This window comes from Diadema setosum, chromosome 4 (genome assembly GCF_964275005.1).
Source record: "Diadema setosum chromosome 4, eeDiaSeto1, whole genome shotgun sequence".
NCBI lineage: Eukaryota > Metazoa > Echinodermata > Echinoidea > Diadematoida > Diadematidae > Diadema > Diadema setosum.
Genome location: NC_092688.1, coordinates 35,465,465 through 35,477,991, shown reverse-complemented (window position 1 = coordinate 35,477,991; position 12,527 = coordinate 35,465,465). Strand labels below are relative to the sequence as shown.

The 12,527-nt window shown below is 39.1% G+C and overlaps 1 protein-coding gene across 1 annotated transcript; it reads right to left on the bottom strand.

Moving 5' to 3' along the window:
• Window positions 1–1,275: 1,275 nt before the first annotated feature.
• Window positions 1,276–6,253, bottom strand: LOC140227819 (uncharacterized). The gene is made up of 2 exons (XM_072308213.1): window positions 6,045–6,253; window positions 1,276–2,116 (listed from the first exon to the last, which is right to left on the bottom strand). The coding sequence occupies exons 1-2, from the start codon at window positions 6,251–6,253 to the stop codon at window positions 1,276–1,278; spliced, it is 1,050 nt and encodes a 349-aa protein (XP_072164314.1).
• Window positions 6,254–12,527: the final 6,274 nt, after the last annotated feature.

Below are 12,527 nucleotides of genomic sequence, written 5' to 3'. Positions count from 1 at the left end.
TTAGATTTTCGCGACGCGGACGTTCGAAGGAAAAATAAACCGTTCTGCATTTGCGCAAATTTTACTAATGAAAATCGACCTCGCGCCGTCGAGTCTGCAGGTCGGTTCTGGGCCATTTTTGCGTCCGCTCAAATTCACACCGCAGAGAGCTCTTTGATGCAACTTTGTATAGACTGTCTCCTCGCGCGATCTAAGGCTACTTTGTAACACGACGCAGCGCGAGAGAAGAACGACCAACGCTATTAAAAGTCGTCTTAAACGTCCGTGTCTCAAATTTAAAGCTCCCTATTCACAAATGCCAGACACAGACATGCATCGGGAATTGGGACAACAAACAGACAAAGAGGTATGCAGAGACTTCGAATATTAAGATACAAGAAAAACACAAGACACATATTAACTCAATCTCGATCTTCCCATGATCTGATCTGCGCTTGAAAACGAAGTAAAAACAATAATATCCCTGAAATTTCATATATCTAGCTCTTTTTTTCCGCCTCAAAACTTGGTGCATGATAGCATATGAGTGAAATTTCATAGAAATTCGAGTAAACTAAAATCAAACAAACAGAATGATGGGTTGTTTTTTTTATCAAAATCGGACCAAAAATAGGAAAGTAATGAAGTATAAGTCTAAAAGTGTTTTCCTGTAGCAGTGATATTACTAGCAACCACATAATATGTGAATGGGAAGAGGTGATGACAAATAATAAACTCGCAATTGTCTCATTGCACAACTTAAGTCTTCACCACAATTCATTTGAACGTGAAATCAAAACAATAGAAACTTTAATCCTTCAAAGCTCTCATCGCATGTTTTGTTTACCCGCAAAATGACAACTTTGACGGGTGAAAGGTTGTCCTAATTCTTTGACCAAAGACCTGATTGGTATGAAAGATAGACAAACCAATTTGAAGAGAGTTTCGATTCGCCGACATCATCTCAGCTATAATTTGCATAACAATTATGTTATGTGCTTGTGCCCAATCTGACTTTACAGTGAAAAATAATGTAAACATTAATGAATACCACATGACTCCCTCATTCTGTTAATTTGATTTTACTTTTTTCTTCAGAATTAGCTTGAAAATCTAATCACATTTCATTCTAGAGATTCTAACAAATGCACTCAAGAGACGCCTTTGCACTGTTTTTTTTTTTAATAAGCAAAGAGACAAATGGAAATCGCCGGAACTTATCGAGCAAAAAATTCAGCTCAAATTTTTACTTTTCGTTTGCTTATTTCTATAGTTTGAAAGAGACTTCGCAGTTTTTCACACTAGAATTTCTCGAAACAAATTCCCATCGTCCGAATTAGCTTCCTCTTTCTTTCCTTGAGTGTCCGTGGTCTTTCCTTGCTGCTTTGTGGTGTTCACTGTCTGCGCTTTTTCCGCTAAGACATTGTCACTGAATGGTGATTCCACAACGCACACCGTTGTCCGTGTGTGGCTATTAGCGTCCGTGTTGGCTCTGAAAGGAGCGCCACCACTGCTGCAGTGGTTGATTGCCTCGCGCGCTTCTTCCACGGCGAGGTCGACGGCTCTTGCCATGTCCACGTTCCTCGCCTGACATTCGTCCGAAGACAAGCTATTTTTCGACACTCTGCAGCAGAATTTGGAGCCACTGACGTCGTGTGACGAGCTGTGAATGCTGCCCTCACAGCTGGTTCTGCACGATTTTGAATGACCTTTGGGTGCGCGCTTGCCGGAGGTCTTGGTCTCGGAGCACTTGCGACAGTCATTGCGCGCTTCGTACTTGTTGCGCGTTAACCACGTGTTGTTGTTGACCTTGTCGTCCGCTGCTTTGACGTGCTCGATGAAATGGATCGCGTTATGGCTATCGCCGGTACTCCGCGTTGGGAAATTCCTGTAGGTGACGACGCCGTCGCTGTTTCGCTCTGGCGGCAGCGTCGGGGTTCTCGAGAGCGACGTCTCTCCACCGTGGTGAGCCGCGACGAGTTCTCCTCGTGGACAGTCGGCAAACATGACCCGGCCGGGTTTCTTCCGCCGCGCGCCGCTTGGCCCGTCAGACGATGAGTTAGGCCGATTCTGGCGGGAAGAATTAACGAGGATTCCCTTGTGAGCCGGGTTAGTCAGCTTCCACTGGCCCTGTTTCCTATGTAGGAGACATAAGAAAGCACACAGAATTACTGTGAAGGTGATATACTGTTACGGAAGAAGTGGAGGACATTCACCGAGCCTTGACAATGCCGAACGAGGGCGCTGTCGAGGTCTGTCGGTCAGTGCAGTTCATGGTACAGTAGTGTTGTAGTGACAAATCGCAAGGTTTGGATTTCGACTGTACGTGAATTGGTATTTGACTGTGGACTACGAATTTGTGCTATCAATCTGCCATTTGAGAAATGTCGATGCTTCCTCATTCTTTAGCGCATACTTGACACCATAGTAGAAAACCTTAAGAGTTCAAAAAGAACATTGTGGAGTTAAATTCAATAATTAATAGTTCACACTCTAAGCATTATCAAGCTCTCAGTGTGTTTGGTCTCAAGGTTTGACGGGTGTTTCTTGTGATGTTATCTCATGATGAAAAAAATAAAAACGTACACGAATAAACAAAGTAAACAGAACAAAACGCCGCAACCAACCAACCAACCAACAAACAAACAAACCAACCAACAAACAAACAATTTGAGTGGTTATTACGTGAAAAACCCCACCAAAAACAAAACTGGCGTACAACCGATCGATGTGAAGAATATTTTAAATTGATCAAGGGAATCGAAAAAAGTGTGTATTTCATGTAATTTTGCACCCTGGAGTCCGTTACACGAGGATGTGTGCAGCGATTTCAAATAAATTGAAATAGAAAGCGAAAGAGAAATTGAAAATATTGGTACGCAATCACTGGATTTATCGTGGCAACATCTTCAATTAATGCTAACATTAATTTTGATTGCTTCTTTAGCTGTAATGATCGCTTAATCATTGACAAGGGATGATACTAAATGTTCTACGTACAGACCACGTGATGGCTTGTAAAGCATTGACATCGTAGTCTTATTTGTCTAATGCCATTGCGACCTTTGTCATTGATCCACGAGGGCGCACCATCAAGATTTAAAATTTCATAACTTTGTTTATTCCGATTTCCAACAAATTTCAGAACAACTTCTCCATTTCCTACATTTTTTTTTCTCTCTATTGTCTTGAAATTTTCAAAATTGTCTCACTTTTCACGGATTGTTTTTCATTGCATTGCTGTGTTATTATGTGTATTCAAATGATGTAATCATATGTGTTGGAAATTAAATAAAACGAAATGAAGTGATTTCATTCAGGGGAAAAAGTAGATGATAGGCACGATTAACTTTACTTTCCGCATCATAGTCAATGTAATCAAGGAGGTGGATTTTTGCCAGTTTTTCTTAAAGTTTATAAATTGAATGAGGGATGGGTCCAATGTCGGAGATCACGAGAGCATCATCGTAGATCTCGTGATATGGATCGATTCCAATGGGGCGCATTCAAGCAATTCTACATGGACCTCTCAAGCTTTTCACTGTGCGTCTAGAATTTCCTTGAACCGCCCCACTTTGTACAGACGAGACTCGGTTCAATCAAATCTGCTTTGATACAATGAAGAACCTTATCGAATCTACAGTGGAAAATCGAATAGAAGCTACTGACGTTTGCACCACGGTCCGATTGACGAATGCCGAAGTCTGGTCCGTATTTCTTACCAATTCTCAGCTTATGCAATCTTTTAAATGTAAATTACTTGCTTTCTGGCAATAGGCATCGGACAGCTAGATACAAATATCTCTACGATGTACGTTGCTGAAAGCATCAAAGGGATGATCTCGCTGAAAATGCCTACGCATAAGATTCAAGCATGCTTTAAATTCCAATCTAAGCATCACAAATACGATTTGACGTGTGAAAAAAAAAATATGTATATATAAATCTTACAGAAAATATGTACAACAGCTCAGCAAGAGGAAACCATATTTTGAAATGCAAGAATAAAGAAACACGTTGGTAAATGCCAATATTTCGGTCATTAATGAACCAGCTGATTACGTTTAACAGGAGCCCTATGTACGCAAAACACATTATGCTGCTTTGCACGGTTTTTGAAATAGAATGTAACTATTAAACATTTTAAAGCACGCCGAAATATCAACGAAAGAATTTTTCCAGTCGTTACTGATGTCGTCAGAAGACAGTGTTCATAGAAAATGCTTCCAGATTTTTTCTTTTTTTAAATATCAGAAACCTTTCTATGTGTTGTTGTTCTACGTTGTTTGTCTTATTGTCTATTTGATTGGGTTTTGTTTTTTTTTTGGGGGGGGGGGGTTGCGAACAAAAAAAAGTGTATTATCACATAACCACTGCGCTATCATTAGCTGACGTCACAACCTGACTTTAAGCATAATAAGTGTTTGAATCTCAAGGTTTGAAGGTCTGAAGGTTTGAATCTCAGTGGATACCCTTTAAAGACACCGTGAACAAGACCGAAAGAATCGACCGTGGACATTGATTTTTCTCTTATCACTTCTTTCTCTCTTACTACTTGCTCCGCGAAGGACGGGGCTGAATGAAAATAAATCGGGCGTAAAAGTGATCTAAACGTGTTTTTTTTTTCTCTGTCTCTTCTTCCTCTTTTCACCGCTAGCACTCAAAACTTCGATTCCTGAAATAAGCTTATCGACATTCTTAGCATCAAATTCAAGTTTAAATGGGACCCGGAAGCAAAAATGATTCATCAGATCCTTATTTATAGTAGGTTCAACTTAAGCTACATTTTCTCTTTATCTCTGTCTCCATCCCCCCCCCCCCAAAAAAAAAGAAAGAAAAAATGGCAGCGCTATTCTTTTATGGTCAGTTTTGTTTTTGTTTTCACTATTTTTTCGTAGTTATTGATCACTTTCCCTGTCTAAATATTGACGTCATGCTGCCATCTCAAAATGCAAACTTACAGGCATATTTGCTGAGGGTTTTTTTTTTTCCAAGTAATAAACTGTGGTATTCGAAAACGAGATGCAGTATACATTACTCAGATACGTTAGCTGTAAGCTTTACTTGTAACTCGTCACTCTATTCAATCTCAGTGTTAAAGTTACATTATCATTTTAATTACCTTCCATACGACATTTTGCTTCTTTCATTTATAATAAGGGAATGATCAGTATGGGAAATATCAAATTATTTCCTTCCAAATATCCGTCTAAAGAACCACTCTCAGTCTGAATTTAGCTTGTCAAAAATAAGGTATGTTGCACAAACGAGTAGACCTACGGGTATATCAAATGAGACTAATATGGGATGAAGGTTTTATGTATCTCTCTGCATCTTTCATGTTTTAAATGTGCTCCAGTGAAATTGAAGTTACAGGTTGTACAACATCATAAATATCAGTGTACCTTCGATGTGTACGTGGGATGTCAGTGCCTAAATGAAAAGATTGAGAGCTGTCCATGTAGAGCGTGGCTAATGTGTCATGAATTCAGTCCGCTGACTTAGCAAACTTCGTGCAATGGATCGTACAGTGTAATACAATACAACACAACACAATACAATAAATACATTTGTATATCACTCTCATGCTTTCTATGCTATTTATTTTAGGTTGTTTCGCAGGGCTTAACATCACAACATCATCTATAGCGCAGCTGCTATGTATACTCAATGTCTGCTTAATTTCTCTTTAGATTATATGTAACCAAAAACAGTTTTAAAATCTAAAACCAGAAACCACTTATCAAAATTGATACACCGTCACAAAAACACACAGAATGTAACAAAGAGACAAGGGAAATAGGAAACAGAACCATCTGATCAGAGCACTTCCTTAATCAACATGGACTGATGGTAACGTCATGCTGCTTTTGTTCTTGTTTGCTTCTGATTCTTTAGTTTGTGTGTGTGCGTGTGTGTGTATGTGTGTGTGTGTGCGAGCTCATACACTGCATTTCTATTTCATAGAGTCTGATGACTTTCAGTCTGGTATTTGAGCAGCATCCGAAACAGCCAATCCATCTACTAATACCCGCATCAACCAGCCCACTTGCCCGTCAGCGCACCTGCAGTATTGCAAGAGGAGGATCCGCTTGAACGTGAGTCTGAAGAGCGGCTTGCAGCAGATGTAGATGATCGGGTTGAGCAGGCTGTTGAGGTAGCCCAGCCAGAGCACGAACCGCTCCAGGGCCAGAGGGACGTGGCAGTCCACGCAGAACGGCTTGATGACGTAGAGCAGGAAGAACGGGAGCCAGCAGACAACAAATGCACCCATTATGATGCCTGTGGAAGAGAATGGGGAAGATGAGTAGGACTATAAGCTTGTCATGTATACAAGAAGCAATAATTCTTGATCACGAAATTAGTCTTAGCTGCAAGGAACTTGTTTACACTCTTTGTGACACAGAAGAATTGGTAGGCAGGAATGACGAATTATTACATATACAATTAACATAAACTCAATTTATTTTTTTTTTTCATAATTATTGAGAATAGTGATACAAGTGTAATTCGTAATATATGTTTTTGGTTTGTATTATAGGTTGATCTGAGTGTGCAATAGTTAAGATGAATAAGATTGATTTTTTGTTGTTCTATGCATTTTTTTTTTTCATTGCTACGCTGTATCTTGTGTGTATTCTTAATGTATTCATGGTCCTTTGTTAACAACGTCTGTAATTCAGCCTCTGGGCTGCGATGGATATTGATGAATAAAATACCTTTTTAAATCAATTCAATTCAATTCAATTCAATTCAATTCAATTCAATTCAATTCAATTCAATTCAATTCAATTCAATTCAATTCTTCATCCCGACTAAGGTGTCACTTATTCAATGAAGGTCGCTTCTACCATCATTTTTTGTTGTTCTATGCAATCTTTCTTTTCTTTTTCTTTTTCGAAAACACACACAAACACAAACGCACACAAGCAAACAAGCACATTATTAAGGAAAGGAGGTACTAGGCGAGTGAAGTAGGCGTACCTCCTTGGTTCAGGCTAGTGGGAGAGTGCATGTGGCAAAACCATTCATTGTTCTTTGCCGATACATTTCCTGTATGATATACGTAATTATGCTGATCGGTACATTGTATTTATTGTGTGATAATGGAGTGACCTAAATGTGTCGAGCTGAAGAGGAAAATAATGAAAAAAAAAAGAGGGTAGTCTGATTTTCAGGATTTGAAGTTCCCACGCCATCTCACCTCAATAATGCAGCAACTTAAATCAAGACTATATAGTACTAGTTTGTTTGTGTGTTTTTTTCACCGGAATGCATACGTTTTCAAGCATAAAGCAGGTATCTTCATGGGTCTTCTGCGGATATGACAGTGTTGCAGATTTAAGATTGTATCAACATCATTCCTGTATATTTCACAGTTGAGCTTTCCTTTGAATAACCCACGGAAACATCTCACCCCCTAAAAAATAGCTTTCTCAAGACAAACAAAGAATAAAACACTGATTTGCACACAAAACGTCAATTCAATTCAATTCAATTCAATTCATGCTTTATTTCATTTTTCGAAAAGAACATAAACATTTCACTTTCTTTGGTAACAGAGAATAAGGTTGCATAGTCAAGACAAAGTAAATTGAGAAAAATAAAATCGAGGAACCTTGGAATAAGAAATACGTTGTAATGAAACTTGACTGAGTGCTAAGACGACATAATACGTAAGACATCGAAAAATGGAGGGACCACTAAGAAGACAATGCTTGTAGAATGTGGGCCCCTCAAGTACAGAATGTCAATAGAAATTGAACTGATGCAAAAAGGGGAAGAAAGACTGGGAATAAAGTAAAAAAGAAAAAAGTCTGGAAGCCCTCTAGGAAGTAGAGTATCAAACAGACATACATACTCAGGCGAGTAAACAGAAAACGAAACTGGGACGGCGAAACTAATAAAGGGGGACTCATAGACAAGACAGAACGAGACAAGACAGAACGAGACAAGACAGAACGAGACAAGACTAATATAACAGGAAGACAATACAACGGACAGAAAGACAGAACAGATCCAGTGATCCTCGACAGAATTCATTGAAAAAAATGATGGGATGCGTGAAAAGGATACCATTATATAGAAAAGTATAGAGAAATAGATGCAGAAATAATATTAAATGAAATCAAACCTACTCTGTAGGTGTCTCAGGACAAGAGAGACGAGAAAATACGGTATATCACTTGTAAGCCAAGTTCTTCGAAAAGGAATTGAAATAAGCCAACAGGCCTAATTCAATTCTGTGGGATCACAAATTGCAATAAAGAAAACTTTAATCTTCTTTTAAATGAACATATAGAGGTGGAATCTTTTATATCATTATTCAGGGAATTCCAGTAAGTTGGGCCAGTGTAAATAAGTGTGTTCTTAGCAAACATCGTTCGTAAAAGAGGTAAATGAAATTCATTGGAGCGTCGAGTGGGATACTCATGGAATGATTGATTTCTTTGAAACATAGAAGCAAAAATGGACGGGAGTGAGTCGTTGCTGTACATGTACATAAATTGCCCCAAATTATATAAAAACAAATCTTTAATTTTTAACAGCTTATTGGAGGAAAATAACAAATTTGAGTGGGAGGGTATGGAAGGATAACAGATGATACGGAGAGCTTTCTTTTGTAGGAGGAATACTCTATCAAGTAGATTCTGATGAGTGTTACCCCATACTAAAACACCATAATTAAGATAAGGCAATATCAATGAAGAATATAACATAAGTAATGATTTTTGTGGAATATACGAAATCATTCTATTTATAACGCCTATGTTACGCGAGATTGTGTTGGATATATATCAATATGTAACTTCCGGGAAAGTTTGTCGTCAACAATAATTCCATAAATTTAAGATGTGAAACTCTTTCTAACTGAATATCATTCAAAACTATAGCTGTACTCAGAGTATCAACAGTATTACTGAAAATCATGTATTTCGTTTTTTGGGCATTCAAGGATAATTTGTTGGCTCTTACCCAATTACTCACTTTTTGTAATTCAGAATTAACTTTTTGAACAAGAAAATTAGCATCATTGTGAGCAAAAAATACATTGGTATCGTCAGCAAAATGGATGAAAGAAAGTACTTCAGATGCCTGACAAAAATCATTAATATAAGCAATAAATAACAGTGGCCCTAATAAGCTTCCCTGCGGAACACCACAATTTACTTCTCTTATCACTGAACAATTATCTTTGATTATAACAAAATGTCTTCTATTTTCCAAATAACTCTTGAACACTCAAAGGCCTTCCCACGTATTCCGTAATGTGATAACTTATGGAGTAGAATATCGTTTCAATAAATTCAATTACATAATTCAATAAATTCAATTACACTTTTTCCATGCAATAAAAACAATACATAATACAAAGTTCATATTAGAAAATTTAAGCTGTTTATAGTAATTAATATTGTTTAACATTGTCAAAGACTATTCTATTCCTTTTTTTTCACCTAAGACAAAATTAAGGTTCTTCTGATCCAGGCTTTTGCATGTAATCACATATTCATGACGTTCGTATATGCGAGTCCCTTTCAGAAGAGAAAGTATTTCAAATACAATCACACTTTTATTTTGAAGAAAAAAATGATTATAATGATAGAATACATTTAGGAGAAGAAAATGATAGACGTCATCAGACAACGCGTAGCCAGGATTTGATCTTAGGGGGGGCGGTTAGTCTGCGAGGGAGCGAAGCGACCGAGCCCGAGCGAGCGAAGCGAGCGAGGGGGAAGGGTGTGGGAGGGGGGTGTCCCCCTCCCACGTTAGAACTTTTTGCATTTTGATGTTGTTAAATGGTGCAATTTGATGCATGTTTTTGCGCGTTTTATCGACGTGAAACAGTCCCACTTGTTTAAGGTAGCAGTATATTTTAGTGTAGATTATTATTGAACAATTTGCCTATAAAATGGTATAATTTGAAATACACTTCTTGTATTAATTCTTTTCACTGAATATCATGAACGCGACTGAACCCGAGCGAGCGGAGCGAGCGAGGGGGAGGGGGTGTGGGGAGGGGGGTGTCCCCCCTCCCACGGTAAGAACTTTTTGCATTTTGATGTTGCAAATGGTGCAATTTGATGCATGTTTTTGCTCGTTTTATCGACGTGAAACAGTCCTACTTGTTTAAGGTAGCAGTATATTTCAGTGTAGATTATTATTGAACAACTGCCTATAAAATGGTATAATTTAAACACACTTCTCAATATTAATTCTTTTCACTGAATATCATGAACTCGACTGAACCCGAGCGAGCGGAGCGATCGAGGAGGAGGGGAGGGTGTGGGAGGGGGGGTCCCCCTCCCACGGTAAGAAATTTTTGCATTTTGATGTTGTAAATGGTGCAATTTGATGCATGTTTTTGCGCGTTTTATCGACGAGAAACAGTCCCAACTTGTTTAAGGTAGCAGTATATTTGATGTAGATTATTATTGAACAATTTGCCTATCAAATGGTACAATTTAAAATACACTTCTTGTGTTAATTCTTTTCACTGAATATTATGAACGCGACTGAACCCGAGCGAGCGGAGCGAGAGAGGGGGGAGGGGAGGGTGTGGGAGGGGGGTGTCCCCCTCCCAGGTAAGAACTTTTTGCATTTTGATGTTGTAAATGGTGCAATTTGATGCATGTTATTGCGCGTTTTATCGACGAGAAACAGTCTCACTTGTTAAGGTAGCAGTATATTTTGATGTAGATTATTATTGAACAATTTGCCTATAAAATGGTACAATTAAAATACACTTCCTGTGTTAATTCTTTTCACTGAATATCATGAACGCGACTGAACCCGAGCGAGCGGAGCGAGCGAGGGGGGAGGGGAGGGTGTGGGAGGGGGGTGTCCCCCCTCCCACGGTAAGAACTTTTTGCATTTTGATGTTGTAAATGGTGCAATTTGATGCATGTTATTGCGCGTTTTATCGACGAGAAACAGTCTCACTTGTTTAAGGTAGCAGTATATTTTGATGTAGATTATTATTGAACAATTTGCCTATAAAATGTACAATTTAAATACACTTCTTGTGTTAATTCTTTCACTGAATATCATGAACGCGACTGAACCCGAGCGAGCGGAGCGAGCGAAGGGGGAGGGGAGGGTGTGGGAGGGGGGTGTCCCCCCTCCCACGGTGAGAACTTTTTGCATTTTGATGTTGCAAATGGTGCAATTTGATGCATGTTTTCTGCGTGTTTTAACGAGTTGAACAGTCCCACTTGTTTAAGGTTGCAGTATATTTTAGCGTAGATTATTATTTAACAATTTGCCTATAAAATGGTATATCATTTAAATAATCTTCTTGTATTGATTCTTACACTGAATATCATGAACGCCGTCTGCAGTTCAGCAATCAAACAGAAAAAGCATGCACACGAGGGTGTAGATACTGGCATATCCCCTCCAACACGAAGGTGATTTTGCGTTTCAGACCTGAAATTCAGCGATCTGGTGCAAATTTTTGGTGCAATACTTTTTCATCGAAGTGTTAAAATCACGGAATTTAGCTCTTATTCGAATTTGCACCATCTGTGTGTATGTATAAAGTCTAGTGAGGTAGAGCTTAGGGGAAGGGGGACTCCCCCTCCCGCTCGCGGAGCTTTGCGTTTTTAGAATTGAAATAAAGCGATCTGGGTATAGCCACAGTCTACTTCTATGCATGGCGGAAGGGGGGGGGGAGGGGCGGGCGAGCAGGGGAAGGCGTGGGCGAGTGTTATCTCCACCCTTCCCTTCCGATGGAGCTTTTGCCTGAAATTTGAGATATCTCCTATACGCATATTTGATGAATCAACATTTAGGAAGGAAAGGGTCGATTAAAAGGGGAAATTACCCTTATGCAGAGTTTTCGGAATATAAGTGATAAGTCTTGTGCACTCAGAATTATTCATATTTTTGTTGTGTGTGTAAATCTAAAAAGTGTACTAAGCTAGGGAAAGAGGCACAGAGGGGGAGGGTTTGGGAGGGGGCTACCCCCTCCCAAGCACGAGAGATTTTGCATATTTTGAATTGAAATTCAACGATCTGGTGCACACTTTGAGTGAAATAAAAAAAAAAAAAAACATATTTGATGAAAGGTTGCAAAGGAGACCCGCTTCATGTGCATGCATACAGTATACACGCATTTTTTTTTTCCGCCTCCCAAATCCCCGGTCCAAATCTTAGGGGGGGGGGGGGGGGGCGACCGCCCCCATCGCCCCCCCCCCCCCCCTGGCTACGCCAGTGTCATCAGATCGGATCTACAATGAGAGAGTAATTGAACTTTGGAGTTTCGCATAATTATCTTCACCAAAATAAAGACATACGTCGCAAAAACCCAAACAAACAAGTATTTCAGCTGAAGTGATGATAACATCAACTTCAGTAAACTGTCATGTTGATTTGTGCAAAGACAAATAGATTAAAAAAAAAGAATATGATGATAAAAATCATCTGTTCTGCTGGTGATTTAGAGTTATGCGACCCTTTAGGCCCCCTAAGTACACCATTGCAGCATTATTGTAGGTTATTGCAGCATATTAACGAAAATTCAAGCTCCTGAGAATTGGGGCACA

Coding starts and splice junctions, on each gene's coding strand:
- LOC140227819 (XM_072308213.1), bottom strand. CDS start 6,253: ATGGGTGCATTTGTTGTCTGCTGGCTCCCGTTCTTCCTGCTCTACGTC. Junction 2,117..6,044: donor CTCCTCTTGCAATACTGCAG/GTGCGCTGACGG, acceptor TCTCCTACATAG/GAAACAGGGCCAGTGGAAGC.